The 21945-nt window shown below is 30.4% G+C and overlaps 1 protein-coding gene across 1 annotated transcript; it reads left to right on the top strand.

Annotated features, from left to right (window-relative positions):
• Positions 1-15450: 15450 nt before the first annotated feature.
• Positions 15451-18110, top strand: LOC120079388. Its single transcript, XM_039033551.1, has 6 exons — positions 15451-15800; positions 16195-16344; positions 16645-16903; positions 16981-17199; positions 17327-17469; positions 17589-18110. The coding sequence occupies exons 1-6, from the start codon at positions 15519-15521 to the stop codon at positions 17886-17888; spliced, it is 1353 nt and encodes a 450-aa protein (XP_038889479.1). The 5' UTR covers positions 15451-15518; the 3' UTR covers positions 17889-18110.
• Positions 18111-21945: the final 3835 nt, after the last annotated feature.

The following is a 21945-nucleotide window of genomic DNA, read 5'->3' as shown; positions in this document are numbered from 1 at the left end:
CAAATAAAGATTCACATAATAAATAAAACAACGAAAATGAAGTCCATACTATAACAAATAAATAAAAAATTACAATATTCTAAAATAAAACAAAGTCGATACTAGAACTTCATAAAAATTCATATCACAAATACATAGAAGAAATGAAATGAAAACATCATCTAGAACACGTCTGGAACATAGCATCTTCAACAATCGTCCTAGCTCTGTCTCTTATACACATCTAGATGTGTATAAGAGACAGACCAATCTCAACCCACCTCCCACAACACATTAGAACTTCATAAACATTCATAAACACACAAGAACTCCAAGTTCAACGACAAGACGAGTGTAATGAAACTCTGCCCACCCCCCACGACAAACAACACCTCCCGAATATAAAAAAACACACAAATTGAGTAAACAAGGGCCAACACACATAAAATTCAAATTTTGTCCCAAAATGGTTTAAACCAATCTCAACCCACCCTCACAACACATTAAAATTTCATAAACATTCATAAACACACAAGAACTCCAAGTTCAACGACAAGACGAGTGCAATGAAACTCTACCCACCCCCCACGACAAACATAGAACCTCCCGAATATCAAAAACACACAAATTGAGTAAACAAGAACCAACACACATAAAACTCAAATTTTGTATCCAAAATGGTTTAAAACAATCTCAACCCACCCCCTACAACACATTAGAACTTCATAAACATTCATAAACACACAAGAACTCCAAATTCAACGACAAGATGAGTATAATGAAACTCTACCCACCCCCACGACAAATATAGAACCTCCCAAACATAAAAAAACACACAAATTTCATAAATGCAGGATAACACATAAAAAAACACACAAAACGACAAAAAGCACATCAAAATCCAGTTGTTTGACTACCATTAATCCACAATCCAGGATAGCACATTAATCCACAATCCACAAAAAATTGCATAAATTGAAACATCCACAATCCACAATAACAACTCAATCCATAAATTGATCCACAATCCATAATAACAACTTAATCCATAAAAAATTGCATAAATTGAAAAATAATGATTTAAATTAATATACAAAATAAGAGAAAATAAAATGGGAAGATTACCAACGAGCTGCAGCGGGCGGTTGAAGGAGGGGAGGCGGCGACTGGACTAGACGACGGCTGAAAGAGCGGCGACAAGCTTCTTGAAGGATCAAAACGAGAATGGAAGGGAGAGGGGTCGGCACGCAAGGGAGCGGAGCGGAGGGAGGAGATCAGCGGGGAAGAAGGAAGGGGAAAATGGGAGAGATCGGCAAAGAGAAAGGGAAAAAATGCGGCGGTGGGGGAAAAGGGCTTCGGCGGTGGTGGGTTAGAGTTGAAAATGAGAAGAATGGAAAAAAATGAGGAAGAAGGGACCCATCTCCCGACGCCGCTCGACGGTTAATGTATGGCGTCGAGAGTTCCCTCCCGATGCCTATTTTATTCGTTGGGAGTTCCTCGGAAACTCCCGACGCCTGTTTTGTTTGTTGGGAGACACCCTTTCTTCCGACGTTCGATTTAGGCGTCGGGGGAACTCATTTTTCTTGTAGTGTCGGTGAAAAGTTTTTACAACATTCTGTAAGAAAACGTCGCAAACTGGGGCAAATATAAGTAAACAAACGCATTAATAAGGGCAAACAACCACATTTAATACTTTGTCATCATTTCCATAAAAATAAAAAGAGAAATAGATCAGGAAAGATTACTTTTGTTGTTTCTCAAATTTGACTCGTGTTTTAGAATTTTATTTATAATCTAAAAACACAAAATGAAAATAGTGATGAAACAAGTTTGTTTCTTGAAAACTGAGAAACTAAAACAAGAAACAAGAAACAAAAACTTCATCAGACAGGCCCTATAAAAGTCGATCGCAAAATATTTTGTGATATATGCATTGTTGTCTTCCAAAAGGCTATTTCATAAAAGGAGTTTCCACGTAAAAGGCCAAAAAATAAGGCTATATTACATTAATGTCTTGAATGTTTCATTTTTCCTACAAGAAATGCCTATTGAACTTTATTTTTCTACTAATGTCAGTGGTTATTTACGATTCAGGCCTCAACCCTACACAATGCATATATTCTCTCTCTAGTAATACATTTAATATATTCTCTCCCATATGATTCACGTTCATTTCTTCCTCCTTCCTCTCTTTTCTTCTTCCCCCTCCCTCTTTTTTCTCCTTCTGGTGACGTGAGTTGCATGTGGGAGACAATGGCGTGGGGTGAGCAGATCCAACAACCAGCATTGGGCAAATTAACGGCACAGCACGAGACAACACAAACAAATTAGAACGAATTAATGGCACGGATGGCGTGGGTTGAATCGACGACGACGGGATAAGTAGATCTAGTCGACGGCATGGGAAGACAGATCTGTAGTGGCCATGGCTAAAGAAGAAGAAGAGATAAAGATGGAGGATTATGTGTTATAAACCCTCATATGAAGATCCGCTACACCAAGTTCGAGGAGAACTTTTCTTCTTCTTTTAAACCTTAAATATACATGTTATAAACCCCAAAGTCAATATGCATTTCTTTATTTGATATATGTGAATTATATACTGTGGTATATATCTTTGTTTATTTGATATATACTATAATTTATGTTAAACATTAAGTCAATATGTGATTTATATACTGTGGAATAACTGATAAAGAAATTCAATTAAATAATATATACTCTTAAGGGTTGTAGGCCAATTAGATTGTATATTATAATATCTACTCTTAATCTTGTATATTGTAATATCTACTCTTAATTTTGTATATACTCTAAGGTAAATTAACATGTTCCAAGGTATATTGACAATGTTTCAAGGTATATTGACATACATATCAGAACATCAGGGGAATATATTACCCTCCAAAGTGAAATACCCTAATGCATAGCATAAAATTAATAGCGGTACATAAACCAAAATAAACAATTAAATATAATTACACTAAAACAAATAATATTCAAAATAAATAGAGACTATATATCATATAATATTAAAAACCAACCATGAAAAAAATGAAGAGATGCTAGAAACCTGTGAGAATGGAAAATAAATAATGCATTTTCTCTTTCCAATTGACCAATGAAAAAAATTAATATTAAATGCATTTTCTCTCTCCAAATAAAAAAAAATCATATTAAATTTATTTTCCCTCTATAATAAATGTATTTCTTTTTTCCGTCATTAAAGAAACTTTGAAAAGAGAGAAATAAAGATGGTCGTTAATAAAAAAACATAATTACGCAATTAAATAAGATGAAAAGAGAAAATATAAAGAAAAAAAATGGAAAATAGCAATTTTGTTAAAAAATAACACTAAAAGCCTTTTATTGAAAAAATTCAAAATTAAAGACATTTTTTAAATATATGACCAAGATGGTTTGTTAGGTAAAAATCCCTTCATAAAAATATCATTTTTTATATCATTTTCTCATTTGTCAAATAATAATTCTTAGAAAAGCTATAAAAAATAAAAAATAAAAATTAATTGATTCAATCTAAAATCTAAGAAGTGCTTCTTTAAGTGGCCTTTCATTCTCTATATTTATTTGGCCCTTGCCCTTTGGGAGGGGCTTTAGAGTTTAGACTATATCTCCAACTTTCTGGAATGTATTGCTATGTGATTTTTTTTTTTTTTTTTTTTTTTTAAAAAAAATGGGAAATCATTATAAGAGAATCTAATCCCAAGCATAGGAAAAAAAAAAAGAAAAGAAATTTTTGGTGTTTTATAAGAAAAACTTGAAAAAGCTGCCGTTCTTTTATGGGTCCCAAAAGACATGCACCACAAAGGACTTGCCCATGAATTGATAACTTCAAACAATCTCCACTCATCCTTTAACCATATTCTCTTTATATATATATACACAAACAATTCAATTCTTTTTTCCCCTAGCATTAATACTTTGCCTTAGTGACAAAACAAGTATTTATTTCTATTTTATTTTATATTTAAATTAACCAAATTTCAAGTTTGAAGTGTAGTTTTTGGAAAGTTCATTACATCATCAACCACCACTTTTAACATTAAAAGGATAGAAAGTAGGTAATTAAGTTCATGCTTATTTCAAGGAAAGTACAATAAATCAATGATAATGTAAAAAGTGGGTCCTATTTGATTAACTTTGATAAGATTTACTTGTGTTTTTGCATCTATAATAACACATAGAACTCACTTCCAAATATGAATAAAAAACGCAAATTGATTGACGAACAAAGCATGCTAAATCCAATTGCATATGAAAATTATGTAGTACAGTTACGGTTACGGTTATGTTTACTATTATTGTTACCATTTCAAGGAAGAATTATAAATTTTGACACTTTTACTGTTACTGTTTGACATTTAGAGGTAAACGGTAATAGTAAATATGACAAAATTCATAATTATAAGTAAATATAAATAAATACAATTACATTTTTAATTCAGGTTCATTAATGGAATTGCATTACAATTACACCAATTTTCATTACGATTTGGTAAACGTGACATAAGTGTTTAACAACATTTTAAAAGAAGTGTAAATAAAGAAAAATCTATTAATGATAGATTCTATCGTTGATATACTCTATTGTGATATGCTTTTATCGGTAGCATAGTCTATCACTCATAGACTGCGAGAGCTAAGTTTAGATTTTGTTATATCTGCAAATTCCTTTGCATTGTGTTATATCTGCTCATAGTTTAGATTTGATTGCTATATTTACAACTGTTCCTAAATTTTGGCTTATCTATTTTAACTATAACAAGACTTAACTAAATGTGTAGATTGATACAATTATTCGAGATTGAGGTTTAAAATAGATGAAATCGAAAGCTTGGAGTTAAAACTAATACAATCTGTCAAGTTCGAGACTTGAATTGAATAAATCTAGGGTGAAAATTGATACAATATATCAAGTTAATGGTAAAAAAACGAACTTTTTCCAAAAATCAATTAGCAATTTCTTGATTTTCCAAAAATGACATATCACTAAACATGTTATAAAAATTGTGCCCTTTTTCTCCCTTTCTTTTTTCCTTTTTCCTTAAAGCTATGCAATGGAAATGTAGGTAAAGATTTAAGGTATCTACATGACAGAGCGCAACGGTACATATAACTATTTTATTGCTAGGGGAAAAAAAAAATAAACTTTAAAAAACAATAATTTGAATTATTATTTAAGAGGATAGAATTGTCATTTGGGAATGAAAATGAAAAAGATGGTCAAATTAAAAAGAAAATAAGAAGATCTCGTCTTTATGGCCCACCTAACTACAATAAAGTTGGAAAGTGAGGGCCTACCATTTGAGGACAGTGTATTGATTACTATTTGAGATTATTAAAATGTCTTTTTCTTTGTGACCTTTTAGTTCTAGGGAATAATTCTTCGGTAAATATTAATTTATACAAGCAATTTAAATTTTAAACTAATAATTTTATTTATTTAAATTTTATATTTTCATAAATATATCGATTTATACTCTTTATTATGTTTTATTTGAATCAATGTTTAGGATTTGTAACTTTCAATTAAGTTTTTAAAATGATATCAAATTTATTTGAAATTTGTCTATTCAAATTATAATCGTCAATTTTGTTAAATCCATATTTATAAAAATCTACACATGTATAAGAATTTATGCATTGATGATTTTCAATATAATCTTAATAAAAGTTTTAAATCGATTCACTTATAACAATTTATAAGTTTAATTGAAAAAAAATTGAATGTTTTGCATTATATTTTTTGAACTAAATATACAGAAAAGTGTAAATTGATACACTTGTAAAAGTTTTGAATTTAAATTGATATACTTATGAAATTCGGGGTTTTGATTTATATAACTATTACTTTGAGGTTTAAATTGATACGACATCTAAAGTTCAGAAATTAAATTGATACAATTAATAATTTAGGGTTTAAATTGATACAACTCTCAAAGTTCAAGGTAGGGGTATTCATGGGTTGGGTTGGGTTGAAAGACTTTTTAGACCTAACCTAATTGTTCGGGTTATAAATTTCTTCAACCCAAATAACCCTTATTAAAAAATGAACCCAACCCAACCTAACCATGCAATATTTGGGTTTGGTTGATTCGGGTTAATCGAGTCATTTGTTTAAAATTTTGTTCTGAAAAGAAGCATAACGTAAATATTTAAAAAAACTTATTTAATTATTTTCATGTATTGAATTAAGATTAACAATTCAATTTCAATTTAAATAGTACAAATTTTCTTTCTAAAATGTAAAGAAACTATTTTTAAGAGTTGTTGAAGAATAAATTATTAAAAAATATTGAAATTAAATAAAATTAACATCAATATATGTATAAATAATTGTGTTATAAGTAATAAAAAAACATATTTTAAAGGTAATAATAAATTCGGGTTGGTTTGAGTTATATTAAGTAAACCCTTGAACCAACCCAATCCATAAAATTTTCATTTATTTGAACCCACCCCAAATAGCATCGGTGATTTTTTTCAATTTCATTAAATCTTGTAAACATCCTATAAGAATATTGATAACTTTCAAAGCATTTGATTCATGGATGAAAAGAATTTGTAGGATGGATGTAATTAATTAATCATATATCTAAATCATGGTTAACTTTCATGTGATTCAATATTTAAGAGAATCGAAATCTTCTGATCTTTCCTACCTAATTGAATATAGAGATTTTACAATGTTGTATCGACACGTGCACATCAAAATAAAAACATTACTTTAGCAGATACTTTTGGATTTTGAGCAGAGGCTGTTTATTGGTCGATTTTTCTTTTTAAATTATTTGAAAATTTTAATCCCTAGATCGTATCAAACAGATTTATAAATTTTTAAAAAGTGTTTGCTATGGTACTCAATTTTTAATTTTGTTTAAATAAATTTCTCAACTATAAATTTTCGTCTAAATCTTATTTTGAATCATGTTCTATTTTCGTTACTTTTTAAGATGTCTGTTTTAATTAAACTTTGAATATTGTTTTATTTTGATTTCTAAATTTTTAAAATTATTTATTTTTAGCCTCTAATCTTTTAAAAAGTGCTTATTTTGTTCCTTAATATAATAAAATTTTGTTGACACTTTAACAAAACGATGAGGTAATTTTTATTTTTGGATGATCAGGCTACCAAATAAGTTAGATATGCTGAAAATCTAGAGTTTCAATTTTCAATAAGGTGGCAAAGCGGGAGAATTTAAATGACATTCTAGTTTAAAATTTTGATCCTTTAGTAGGCGTGTTGATTGTTGGCATTTTATTTCATCTTCATCTTGTTCAATATATCTAAAGCATAATCATCCAAAAATATAAGTTCCCTCACATTTATGTTGAAGAGTTTAACATATTTTTAATAGTAGGGACTATAATGAACGTTTTTAAAGCTTAAGGACTAAAATAAAACAAGACTCAAAGTTTAGAGACTAAAATAGGATTTGAACTATAAATTTTTTTACTTGATCTTAAGTCCATTTGGTAACCATTTCGTTTTTTTTTTTAGTTATTTAAAATTAAACTTACTTTTCTATATTTCTTAATGATTTGCATCTTACTTAAGTGTGGTTGAATTCTTAGCCAAATTTCAAAAACAAAAAAAAGTTTTTAAGAGCTACTTTTTTTAGTTTTTAAAATTTGGCGAGTCCTTTAAACCATTAGTAAAAAGTAGATAACAAAGAAATAAATTTGAAGCTTGAATTAATATCTATAGGTTACTAGACGAGGCTTAAACTATTTCAAATTTTCAATTTTGACATAAAAATCCATTATAGTTGTTCTTAAAAATATGTATTATGGACATATGATTGAAAGTTTAATGTCATTTAGACACAAAATTCAATTTCAAGTCTAATAAATTTTTCTTTAAAAATGTTAAGATATATCATGAGTTTATTTGACACAAATTTAAAAATCCAATAACTTATTCGATACATTAAAGATTTAAGAATCTATAACATATGTTTTAAAGTATCATAGATTTATTAGACACAACAATTAAGTTTATAAACTGAACTTCTAAAGGATTGTATTTGTAGTTTTAAATGTCAAAATTTTATTCCTTTATTTTCAACCATAAATATGAATGTGTTTCCAAATTTTATAGTCAAAAGGGTCATAAATAATATATATTTTTTAAAAAAATCAACAATAAATTAACCATACATATTAAATTTAAGATCTATTTAACGTATGTGGACTACAATTTAGACATTTGAAGTATATGGATAAAAATTGAACTAAGTCTTAAAATATATTTGACAAAATATTATTATTTTATTTATTTATTTTTTTGTTCAATCATCGAAATTGAGACGGGCTAACAAAGAAATAATAATAATAATAATAATAATAAAAAAAGGGATGAGGATAATGTCACACCTCTAATTATTGTGAAAGAGACAAATAACAATAGTTCAGAAAACATTCTCCAAAAGGAAAAAAGGGTTCAGAAAAGAGAAAAAAAACAGTTAATTATACAAAATACTTTTAAAATACCTTCGGGAAAAAAAAAATTGAATTTATGCATTTATGCTCCGAAATGTTTCATTTTCATTTTGGAACTTCCAAATTTATTCTGAAAGTTATCTTCGGATAACTTTTTTCGAGATCAAATAAGAGTTTTTTTTTTTTTTTTTTTTTTTTTCTTTTTTAAATTTATTTATTTTTTAAGAATGATCTTATTTCTAACACTTTTATATTTTGATCCGCTCTCCACAATCTTATAAGTTATAATATTTTGCTTACGTCAGATGACATTTTTAGTCTTTCCAATGAACTAGGACTCGAGATGTCGAGTCCGAGTTCATTGGAAAGACTGTCCTCTGACTTAAGCAAAATGTTATAATTCGTAAGATCGTAGCGGGCGGGTTATAAAACATAAAAATGCATGGGAGAAGGTCATCCGTAACAAAAAAAAAAAAAAAAACTCTTAAGGGTCGTTTGGTTGACAGGTTTTTTGCATGAGAATTGACATACATTTCCAATTCCCAGGTTTGTTTAGCAGTTTTCATCTCTTTCCCTGGGTAGCTAGCCTTCTCATTTCCTACATGTAAGAGTTTTCTATTCCTTTTCAAAATTATGAATTTTCTCTTTTTCTCCTCTTTATTGTTTTTCATTTTACATATAATTTCACTTTGAATATAGTTAATTAACTAATAAATAAATAATAAATATTAATTTAACAAAAATGATATAAATATTTATTTTAATAAATCAATAATGATATATTAAAAAAGACTTATTTTTATGATAAAAAATTATTAGATGAATAGAATTATTTTTTACATAAATTATTAATTTATTACTAATAATATTTTAAATATATTTAATTAGTAAACTAGGAGTAGTTAAATTTAGTTAGTATTAAACTTTATTTTAAATAATAATAATTCATTACTTTTTTGTTTTTTTAATAACAAGTAATTTATGGAGATTAATTTTAATTTGATCAATATAATAACTGATTTATATAAAAAGAAATTAGTTAATTTGTTGTGATTATTTTTTATTACTCCATTCATTATTAACATATCATATTTACAAAATACTTTTTAGCTTCTTTAATATATATCTCATATTCTTATCTCATTTTCTTCACGTTTTATATAATATATTGTCCATCTAAATATATTTTCTTATTATTTACTAAAAGTAAAATTACTAATGTTGAGTTAATTTTTGATACATATCTGAAACAATAAAATGCAATTTTGTTTCTATTGAATCCCTTGTTTTTAAATTTATATTCTCAGATTGTTTATCAAACAAATTCTTATCAATCTCATATGTAATAACTATATTATAATTGAAAAAAATATAAAATAAAATAAATTATTACAAAATTTTTAAAGTGTTTAAAATAAAATATGATAATAACAATCATAAACCAAAACCAAACGTGGGTTGAAACATTGAAAAAGAAAAAAAAAAAAAAAAAAAAAAGAAAAAAAAAAGAAAAAGAAAAAGAAAAGCATGGGTTCAAAATTATGTAGAGCATCTCTTACAATTGCAACCGCACATAACAATATTTCTCTGGCACGGAATTTTTGTTCTTTCTACACGTGAAGATTCACATCACCAGCCTGCAAATGGGTCCCCAAAACTTTGTGGAAAAAAAAGAAAAAAAATGTTGATATTATAAACAAGTTTTGAACCAATTTTACTTCTAATTGTGGTGAACGAAAAAGACAAACCTTATTTCTTTAGCCTCTCATTTTTCTCTCTCTGTAGGTTATTATTGTAATGTTATGTTATGTGGCCATGAGATCAAATCATCCCGTCTTCCGTACCCAACCAAATCAATATGGTTCTTTTGGTGATATGTCCTTATCAATTATCATTATATCATTTTCAATTTTGCTTACTATTAAGTGTTTAATTAATTATCCCATTCAATATACCTATTTTTCCTTTAATCAAGATGGGATTATTTGGGACATTCAATTGATTATTATAATTTGTAGTTATTATAGTTTTTGATTTTTAATACTATATGTTTAGAAATTAGAATTCTTATTACTTTAGTATGTGTTTAAAGTGTAAACTATCTTAGTTAGGAGTGTTCAAAAAGCCTGGTAACCCAACCAACCTGGACTAACCAACCCAAACTGTAAGGGTTCGATTGGGTTTGATTTTTTTTATTGAGTGGATTAAAAAATTTGAGAATTTAAATTTCGCGTTGGGTCTCGATTCATTGAATTAGGGTTCGTGTCAACCCAACTCGACCTTGTATGTATATATGTATGTATGTATGTCTGTCTGTCTATACAGACACATATATGTATACACACACATATACGTATATATATGTGTGTGTGTGTGTATATATATATATATATAACCTAATATAAATTTGTTTCTTTTAGTTTTAGGTCTTCTACCGCCTCCCTCTTCACGTCCCAATCTCAGATCCTCAACGTCATTCCTCAGATCTCTGCCTCCCTCATCTCCATCTCCTCACAATCTCAACTTTGTCTCCCCCAGTCCCTCATGATCTCAGATTCTCAGTTTGCTCACATTCTCACCTTACACTTGTCTATTCTCAGTTCACTCTTTTTCCATCTTCTCAATCTCAAAATGATTTCATCTCAGATTCATACTCATCCATTCAATCCTGCCTCGTCGTTTCCCTTCTTCGTCTCCCCTCTTCAGCATTCATTGTCTTCCACAACCCACGCTTCATCTATTTTCAACCCGTAAATATTTGGTTGGATTAGGTTAGGTTGCTTGACCCTTCAAAATGGAATCGAAGGGTTGAAGTTAAAATCAACCCGGAATTTCAGGAGTCTTTAACAAAAACCAACCCGGACCATATGCACCCCTAATCTTAGTGTAGGGTTACAAATGAGGACAGAGTTCAAAATAGTAAATACATTAGATAATGATGATTTTTAAATAGTTTTACTATAATTAAGTGTGAGTTATAATAATTGAACTGTCACTATAAGAAAAAGAGGCTCTCCCGATGTATAAATCCGTCATCGGGAGATAGAGTCTCTTCCAACGACGTAAGGGACACGTCGGGAGTTAGAAAGAACTCCCGATGATATATACTATTCGTAGGGAGATTGGAACTATCTCCCGACGGTGGGACATTACCCGTCGGGAGTTATAATAACTCCCAATGAGTTATTTATTTATTGGGAGTTCTAAGAACTCCCGACGAATGTCCCAACAGCTATCGAGGGTCGTCGGGAGATTTGATACAAAAACTAGATCGCATAGAAGGCAGATCGTCTGCCTTCTTCTTCCCCATTCTGAAACCCTAGGCGATTGAAAGAGAGAAGTGGTTGTCGTTCACCGCCGAGAGAGAGAGAGAGCTGGTCCGTTGGTATTGTTGGTGGTCGCTGTCGTTATACTAGTGTCGTCCTTCGCTAGTTTGTCCGAGAGAGAGAGAGAGGTGGTCCGTTCGTAAGGGACGCTAATTCATTTGCGGCCGTTTGTTTGCGGCCATCTGTTCGTCGCCGTCTATTTCTACATTTTCTTGAGTTTTCTTCTCTCCAATTTATATGATTTCTTGTAATTGTGATTGCCATTATATTGTTCTTACTATAGATTTGTTTGGTTTCAATATTACCTATCTAAAACTTTAACCAATAAATAAGGTATGTTGGTGTGTTTGATTTGTGGTTGTACCTTTTCTTTCTTCTCTTCAGGTTTAAGCTTCTCTTTCTCCTCTGGTTTCGGTTCCTCCAGACCCAGTGGCTTTGGAATCACAGAGAGAAGCTCCACCTGTCTGTGACAAAAAAAAAATAAAATTAGAAGAGAAAGAGAGAGAAATGAAATGGAGGTGTTTGGTGAGTGGAAAGAAAAGCACTCCCGAGAAAACAAAGGGTTGTTGGGAGTTCTAACTCCCGACGACGTATATTAATTTTCGGGAGTTCCTACAACTCTTGACGGTCTTTTTTCAACGTCGGGAGTTCTACTCCCGAAAGATTTCTCCCGGCTAAACTCCCAACGATCAATACGTCGTCGGGAGAGGATCTCCCAATGCGTTTTCTACCATTTTTCGACGATTTCAAGAGTCAGGAAAACTGTGATTTCTTGTAGTGTGTGTGTTTATATTCATTCCAGTATAGTGAGTACAATATCTAATATTTGATTATTTGATTATTTCTCTTGCAAAGTAAACTTTAATCCCTAAGCTTGTTAAACTTCTAGGATGATCACCCTTTAGGCTGATCTTCTTGGAGTATCGACCTTTGAACTTGTTGATTAGTTTGGAGCAACCTTTGGGCTTTAATCCTTAAGCTTGTTGATTTTCTTGGATGATCGACCTTTGGAGTTGTTGATCAGCTTGTAGTGGTCTTTGGAATTTAATTCTTAAGCTTATTGATCTTCTTTGATGATCGACCTTTAGGCTTGATGATCTGCTTAGATGATCGATCTTTGGGCTTGATGATCAATTTGGATTGGCTTCTGATTTGTTGATTGATTTGGATCGACCTCTGGCTTGTTAATCGGTTTGGATCAGTCTCTGATTTATTGATATACTTGGATCAACCTTTGGAGTTTATGACTTCAAAAGCTTTAGGAAGGCTATTGATCTTTCTGGAAGTATTTTGAGTTTTAGTCGTTAGACCATTTCAGAAGAGTAAAAGTTGATTTAAGAGTTTAAGTTATTAGATATTTAGGAGAGTTACACTCTTTAGAGTTTTGGTCTTTTGATTTTTAAAGTTTCAACGGATTTGTATTTTTAAAATCTTTAGATCTTGAGAGAAGTTATATTCTTCATATCATCTTTAAAACTTAAGAGGAATTGTATTCTTCAGATCTTCATTCTTTGGAACTTCATAACTGCATAGGGCTTTGGCCTTCAGTTCTTCTCAACTCTTTATAATAAAGAGGTAAGGTATCTATTTATAGAGACTTCCCATTCGCCTTACATAGGGCTTGGGCCTAGTTATTTTTGGGCCCAAAAGTTGGGCTTGAGGTTGGATCCAATATTTTCTTTGGCTCAATTTTCACAATAGGCTTGAATTGTATTGGGCCCGAGCGACTTTAATTACTCAATATGATCCAATTTATAATTTCCATAAAGGACTTGGGCTTTCGTTGCAATGACGTGACAATTTGTGATTAGCAGAAATTTCTCATCCAACGAATAAAAATGTATTGCAAATGATCCACTTAATATATAAAATTTTATGAAAGTTGATAATAAAATTAGAAATTTACAAAATGAATAATTTTTTTTTTAAAAAAGGAAAAAAATTCTCAAAAAACCCGATCCTTGCAAATTCTTAATAAAAAATTTAGCGGGGATGAGGATTGAAATAGGAGGGGGGGATGGAGATGGAGAAGCCTTCCCCGTCCTTGTCTTGTGGACATCTATGGTAGAAATAGCTATAGGGTGTATGAGTTTACTTTTTAAAAACAAAAAACTAAAAATCAAATAGTATCAGAGCCTTAAGGCAATTCTTTTATATCGATAAAAGGGTTTAAAAGGTCTTTATTCATGTTTGTTCCCATAATTTAGGTGATCTTTTAAAAGATGAAAGAAAATACATTTTTCATCTTCGAGTTTTTAGTCTAGTTTCTATTTGGTATTTAAGTTTCAAAATGTTAAGCTAGTACTTTTAACCTTGATTTTGGAGTTTGATTTATATACTGGTGCTTAGATTTCAAAATATTACCTTTTAGCTCTTCAGTTCTGAGTTGTGTTTTAAAGAAATATAAATAAATGGTTAAAACTTGTAAGAAAATAAGTATATATATATATATTTAAAAAATAGTTATCCAAGTAGGTCTAGAAAATAAATTTAAAGAAATTTAGAGATTTGATGGATGAATTGAAGCATCCGAAAGTGGGAAAAATTAGAAATGAACTTGTATAAAGAAAATTTTCCCCAATTTACTCAAATTATATTATACACATTAATTAACATTGTTTGTCGCTGTATAAGTTTTGTAAAGTAAATATATGATTTTGTTAAAAACATATGAAGAAAACAACACAAATGTGAAAATAAGATGGAACTATATGGATTGGGGAAAAGCTAACATGCAAGCATTATTGCAAATGGAAAAGATTCTAAAATTGTCATAATCGTTCTCTTTCTCATAAATTTTGAACAACACAAATTCCAAATCAACATCAACTTACCTAACTATCATAAGATCAAGGATAAATTACGAAAAAAAAAAAAAAAAAAACAAACATCCCATTTGAAATTTGAATACCGTTACACTGTGTCAAATCACTACTACATTCGTTCTACGTCTTCATCTTTATCTAGCGTTTAAATGAATTTCTATTCTAATGATAGTTCTGGAAGTAAAAAGCAAGGAGGAGCCCGAAGTTGGCTGCACGAAGATGCTCGTTGGAGTTGTTTGTGCAAAGGTGGTAGTTGGAATTGGTTGTCAGAATTGTCGTTGGAGGTGGTTTGTCAGGGCTTGAAGTTGGTTGTTGGAATTGGCCAAGGGAAGATGGTCATCGGATTATGTCACCGGAGTTACTTATGCAAAGTTGGTCGTCAGAGTTGGTTGTCAGAATAGTTATCGAAGGTGGTTGTCAGAGCTCGGAGTTGGTGCACGAAGGTGGTCGTCGGAGTGTGGTAGTAGTGGTCGATAAGTGGAGTTCGAACTATTAAAGACATTGAAAGGAGGGAGAGTTGGGATGAGTTGGTAAAAATAACCAACTCAATTATATCAATCTTTAAATTTGGTGAGCCGAACAACCCCTCAGTGAGCCATTTATCGGTTTGGGCCCTAAATGGGCTAATTTGGATAGGGCCGGCTCAATGGTCTTCTTTTAAGAGCTAAAACTCAGCGAGGCGGATTCTTCTGGTAAGTTCCACAATATATTCGTTTACATAATTTATACCATCCACAATAAATATAAATTAAACTCAAAAATACCACGTGGAAAATCGAATAACGGTCCTCCACGTGTCAAAAGTTCAACCTGGAGTTGCCACTCAATCTGTGAAATCTTCTTCAAGGAACAATCAAACAAAACAACTTCGCTTCAGTGAATGAGTGAAAGGAAACGAAAGAACGAACAAAAGTGTTAAAGAGAAATGACAGCAGCTATTGCTGTTCCTTCCCCCAAATCCGCCATTTTAGGGCAAAAACCATTCTTTCGCAAGGACCCTGCTTCCAGTTTTCTCGGCCGCTCGCTTAAGGGTTTCGGTTTTCAGCCCAAATCGAGGACGAAACTTGATCCTCTCGGTTTAATTGTTGCTTCAGCCACTCCATCTAGTAGCAGCGATGGGAATGTCAGTGAAAGATTCTACTTCAATTTCACTGGATTCCCTTTTCCCCTTGGCCCCTTTCTTAATCGCCGCACTATAAGAACTGAGGTAAACTCTTAACCATTTCCCCTTTCTTTCATTTCTTATTTTGGGTCTGTTTGATTTTATAGAATTTGATGCAAATTTGTGTGTTCTGATTGAATCTATTGATAACACTGTATAACCGAAGATATGGGTATGTGGGCATATGTTATTTATAATTTTCAGCTTTTGTAGGATTGAATTTTTAAATTTTGAGCTTCTGTTAACCATTTCCTTTTTCTTTCATTCCTTTTTTTTGGAGTCTGTTTGATTTGATAGAATTTTCTGCAAATTTGTATGTTCTGATTACATCTATTGATAACAGTGTATAATAGAAGATATGGGTATGTGGGTATATGTTATTTAGAATTTCCACCTTTGTAGGAGTGAATTTTTAAAATATTTCGTTTGTTTTTTTTAGGCTGTGAAAGGTTCTATATGGCTTTTTGAGCAAGAACAGGCGTTGGGTTTCAGTAGTGTCTCAACAAACATTAGGATGACAGTCATCAAACTCAAATCTGGAGGCTTATGGGTCCATGCACCCATTGCTCCAACCAAGGAGTGTATTCAGGTCCTATTTCTACTTCTATTCGATTAAATATACCTTCATTTGTTAGCTTAAGCTTTTGGGTCAATCGGCAATTTAACATAGTTATTGATCCTAGGATTTGCATTTACTTATGTTCATATGTACCGTATGTTGTTGAGATTCATGGCAAAATATGATGCTATTTCCTCTCAGTTTTATTTAATGGTACACATATAGAGGGGTGGACATTGAATTGATTCTAATCTTTCAGCTTAAGTTTGTAGATTACTGATTACAACTACAAGACTGTATGTAAGTTCTAAAGTTTTCTCATCTTGACAGCTTCTGAAAGAGTTGGAGGCTCCTGTAGAATACATTATTTTACCAACGTTTGCATATGAGCACAAAATTTTTGTTGGACCGTTTTCGAGAAAGTTCCCACGCGCACAGATATGGGTGGCACCAAGGCAATGGAGTTGGCCATTGAACTTGCCATTGGAATTTTTGGGAATTTTTGGAGCTAAAACATTGAAAGACGAGGATTTATCTGCTCCATGGGCTGATGAGATTGAGCAGAAAGTTTTAAGCTCACCAGAAGTTGGTAATAAGAACTGCTCATATGGTATTAAGTTGAATCTCTTAGTTGCTACTGAAAACTAACTTGTTTGTTTGTTGTAGGGATTGGACCATATGTGGAGGTTGCTTTTTATCATAAGCGATCAAGAACACTGCTGGTAACAGATGCTGTGATCTTTGTCCCGAGACAGCCACCCGAATGCATTAGCAAAGAATCCTTGTTGGCATCAGCAAAGAATGGTTTGGCAGTGAAACTACTAAGTAAGGGAAAGGAAGTCCCTGAAGAGCCAGTTGTTGACAACAAGATCAACCGTCAAAAAGGTTCGGTCCTCTACCTTTGATACCTCGATATTTAGTGCTTAATTTAGTGCATTATGCTTAAATTAAGCAGAATTTTAGTTATGTTTGTTAAAAAAAAAAAACTGATGAATGGGGACTGGTGATGTAGGGTGGGAAAGAATGGTTCTTCAGATACTGTTCCTTGGGCCTTCAAATCTCTTGGAACCTAATGCTAGTTTTGCTCAAATGTCACAAAAACTTATTGTTTCACCCATAGTAAAGACTCTTGTCTTCAGCAAAGTTCCTGAAAAGGTAATTAACCAACATCTTTCAAATTTTCTCCTTGAAAAATATGTATGCAAAAGGATTATAAATTTTTTTTAAACCTATGCATTTTACTCTCTTACACTAATTCTGCTTTCTGCTTTCAGGTAAGGGACTGGATCGATCGAATTGTCCGAGATTGGAAGTTCAAGAGAATCATCCCTGCTCACTTTGCAGCTCCAGTAAATGCAAGTAGTTCTGATTTCTTAACTGCATTCGGGTTTCTTGACGACCTTCTCGGCGAGCGCTATGTCAACCGACCTTCACTCTCTCTTCTCTTCACATCACTCATGGGGAAGGCTGCTAGTTACTTTCCACCTGATGATATGAAGACTCTATCATCCCTTGACCAGTTTTTAGTATCGGTTGGAGCCGTGAAGAAGACCGTTTCGGGCAGAAAAAGGTAACCTAGGAAAGACAATCTCTCAAAGATACCAGATAAAATTTAGCACACTCGTATAATTCAGTAATGTAGATTCACCAACCAATGTTCTATCTTTGACACTTGAATATAGAAGGTAATCTGATATCCACATATAAGAAATGCTGGAAGTAGATGCACAAGAAAAGTTATAGTGCACAATTCATGGTTGCATACTACTTTGCATTCTTTTATCTATTCTGCAAAACCAGTTTGCTTGTGGAAGAAGAAAAATATAAGAAAATATGAATGCCTTGCTGAGGCTAATATGACTTTCAAAAGTTTTTGATAGATTCTTAAATTTTTAATTTTATGTAGAATAAATTTTTTATCTATTCAGTATTTTTAGAATCACATATCTATTCGGACCTAAAAAGTTGAAAGTTTAAGGTCTATTAAACATAAAATTCAAATTTATATCTAATAGATTCGTTACTTTTTAAATTTTGATACGTTAGGAATCTATTAGAAGCAAAATAGAAAGAAAGTTGAGGGACTTATTAGACATTTTCATAATTTAAGTATCCGTTAGTTATAAAATTAAAAGCTCAATAGACTAAATAGATGGCACAATTGCAATGGATAGTACCTTTAATTTAAGGTAATAATTAAGTATATAACAAGCTTTTTACAGAATTATAAATATAATAAAATCTATTATTATTAGTAAAATAGGTTCTATCCAGATCGTCTGATCTAAATTTTATCTATTTTCATTTTTTTCCCCTAAAATTAAGGATTGAATTGTCATCTTACCCCTCAAATTTGTTATAACATATTTTATTAAGAAAATTATTGAACCTACATTCTAATAATTTGTTTTATGAAATGAAGAACCAAACAAAGATTTTTTTAGTAATTTAGAAGCTTTCCTTGGGGCCAAAGTCTAAATAGGGAAAACATCCAAGCAAGCAAGTAGAGAAAACAGATGGTCAACCTACCAACCATACAAAAAATTTGTAAAGTTTTTGTCACAATCAAGTTAGGTTATGTAATTAACCACTGGCATTTTTGACCTAAATATAAAAGTAAAATTTCTAAATTGAATGATTTTGAATGAGTCAGAATTGTTTCATCACCATCCATTCCTTTTACAAAGTTGGGAGATCAAATAACTTCTCACTATTTCAATTAAAAATAATAATCAAAACTTTTTAATATTTGACCACAAGTGTAATCAAGAGTAGATTTGATGTATATATTTTACTCTAATTTAAAAGTCTTATTGTAAGAAGTCAATAACACATCCATAGCTTATGGATAGAGTTAATCGGATGCATTTTTATCCTTTAAAGTTAGAAGTTCAATTTATAATTTTTTTTTTCACAATTTGTTGTATTATAAAATAATATAATTAGGATAATTATATTAAATGGTAAAACTGCTAAAAATATTTACAAGTACAACAAAATAGACGAGCTTCGACTGGGTCAACATTGATAAAAAATGACAAAAGAGAAACTTCTCCCATCGGATCATTAATCAGTCACTATCTATCAATGATAGATCGCGATAGGTTTATATCACTGATCGTTAGACTGCAATAGATTTTTATCACTTAGTAATGGATGTTTATCGCGATAGACAGTGACATTTTACTATATTTATAAATAAATTGACTCATTTTCTGTTATTCGGGAAGAGTCATATAACTATATTAGTTATTAAAATTAGACACTAAATTCAAAGACATGGTGGAAGTATAGGAATCCTAGGTGCATCCCAATGGTACACTTTTGTCTTCTTCTTTCTTCTGTGCCACTTTTGCCCATAACTTTTATCATTGCTTTCAATACTTCTTTAAAATATGGCCATCATCAAAAGAACATTCAGATAAGCTCTAAAAACAATTCAATTGAAAAGAAACTACCTTTCCAAATTATCAAATTTAAATTTAAATGCTTTTTGTTTTGAGTTTAGTCCCTACACTAAATCCTTAATTTCAGTTTTGTATCAAATAGAGCATTTGCGACAAAAAGTTGCTTTTTATAGTCCTAAGTTGTTAAAATTGGATTATAATAGTTTGTATTTAGAGTGTGGATTATTTTAGTTTAAGTTATAATAGTATATGTTTGAAGTGTAAACTATTTTAGTTTAAGAAAAAAATAGTAAAGACCGTAGCAAAGAATAAAAAAAATGATGTATGTAAAATAATAAAAACTGTAGCAAATAGTAAATATTGTAACAAATGAAAGTTTTGAAATGTGACTGTTATAGCTAATTAGGAAATACAAAATAGTATTGATGATTATTATAGTCTTAGGATAGTTCTTGCCCCAAATATATCTTTAATCTATTGAATTGAAAGTTCAAAATCTTATTAGATGTAAAATTTTGATTTTGTATCTAATATACCAGATAATTAAAAAAAATTCAAGTATGTTAAAAATTTATTAGACACGAGAATGGAAGTTTTTATGTTTTACCTAAAAAAGAATGTATTTTATTTCTCCATCTTAAATGGGAAGGGTAGGCAACATTGGAATTTGGAAAATTCCACTTGACCAATTAATTCATCATCCAAATGTGTAATATGTTAAATGTGAGCCCTTTAATTTGCTTTTATTTGTGAATGGTGGCATGGCAACCATCTAGGCCATATGCATCTTTTCAAAATAAAAAGCTATGGGACACCAAAGTTGTTCCTTCAATATCATTATTTTCTTGTGGTTGAAAAAGAGGAGTAGATCTATATGCAAATCTAGAAGTTGACTTTTTTTTTTAACACCCACTTTATTGTTGTATACTAGAAAGTAACATCTTGTTTTTCCCCTTTTAGAAGATGAGTTACAAAATTCATAAATTAGTATTAATTTTGGAAGTTAGGGATCTTAACTATATTCTTAAAACATTGATTTTGATGGGTGAAAAAACTTGAATGATACTAATGTATTTATAGCTTCTTAGATGTTATAAAATATTACTTCTTTAAGATTTTGCAAAACTCAAATGGAATATGATTCAATAGTTAATGACATACTACTTTTTCAAAGGTCCGGGATTAAATTTCCAAACTTCCTTTTGTTATACTAAAAAAAAAGAGTCAAAATAAGAAAACTCAAGATAATTGACATGTACTTTGTCCCAAGAGTCGAAGTTCAAAACCTCATTCCATTTGTTGTACCAAAGAAAAATCAAATGGATATTATCTAAATCAATATAAAAATGAAAGCAATACGGACATAGTTATTTATAGATAAAATCGATCTTAAAAACACCAATCCAACTATATGTGGTGGGTTGGCGACTTTAAACTATTAACCTTTTGTTGAGTATATGTTTTATGTCAGTTGGGTTATGTTTATATTGAAAAATTGATTTTCTTATATTAGATAAATAGATCATTCAAATTACATTTTTCTATATATAAACAAGACTTAAAATACTATGCCACCGAAAATGTGGAGATATTAATTTTACACAAACGACAATAAACAATCAATGTCAATTAATATTTCTAAAGAATTCTTAAAAAATAAAAAATGGGTTAAAAAGATTTTAAATTAGTAATCAATAATTTACACTTTTTTAAACTAGCTAAAAGGTTAATAATTTAGATTATAGATAAATTTTCACAGATAGAAAAAATGTGAAACAATTTACAGAAATAGTAAAAAAAAAATATTGATAGATCTATCCGTGTCTATTACCGTATTTTTCTTATTTTTTCTATTTTTGAAAATTTTCCTAGATTACATTCACATCAATAATATTTTATAATTTTTTTTTATTTATAAAAATGTCAATTCAACTCGTATATTAGCGTCGAAAAATTTAATACCAATAAGATATTGGAAAGAGAAATAGATTTAAGAAAATGAAAAAAAAATTAGCGGGAAAAATAATATCTCATACAAGATAGAGAAAGCAAAATTAATGTCAAATGGATTTCATTGCAAAACAAAGCAAATACCATCTATGAAAAATTGGAAATTAAATTCTGAACAAAACCCATTTATCTTTTCTATGTAATATTATTAATTTCCACGAAAGTTTTGGTTTTTTTATCCAAATAATTCCAACCAAACCAATATTAAATTATT

Source organism: Benincasa hispida, chromosome 6 (assembly GCF_009727055.1).
Source record: "Benincasa hispida cultivar B227 chromosome 6, ASM972705v1, whole genome shotgun sequence".
Lineage (NCBI taxonomy): Eukaryota > Viridiplantae > Streptophyta > Magnoliopsida > Cucurbitales > Cucurbitaceae > Benincasa > Benincasa hispida.
The sequence above is the reverse complement of the archived record's forward strand: the minus strand, read 5'-3'. Positions and strand labels throughout refer to the sequence as shown.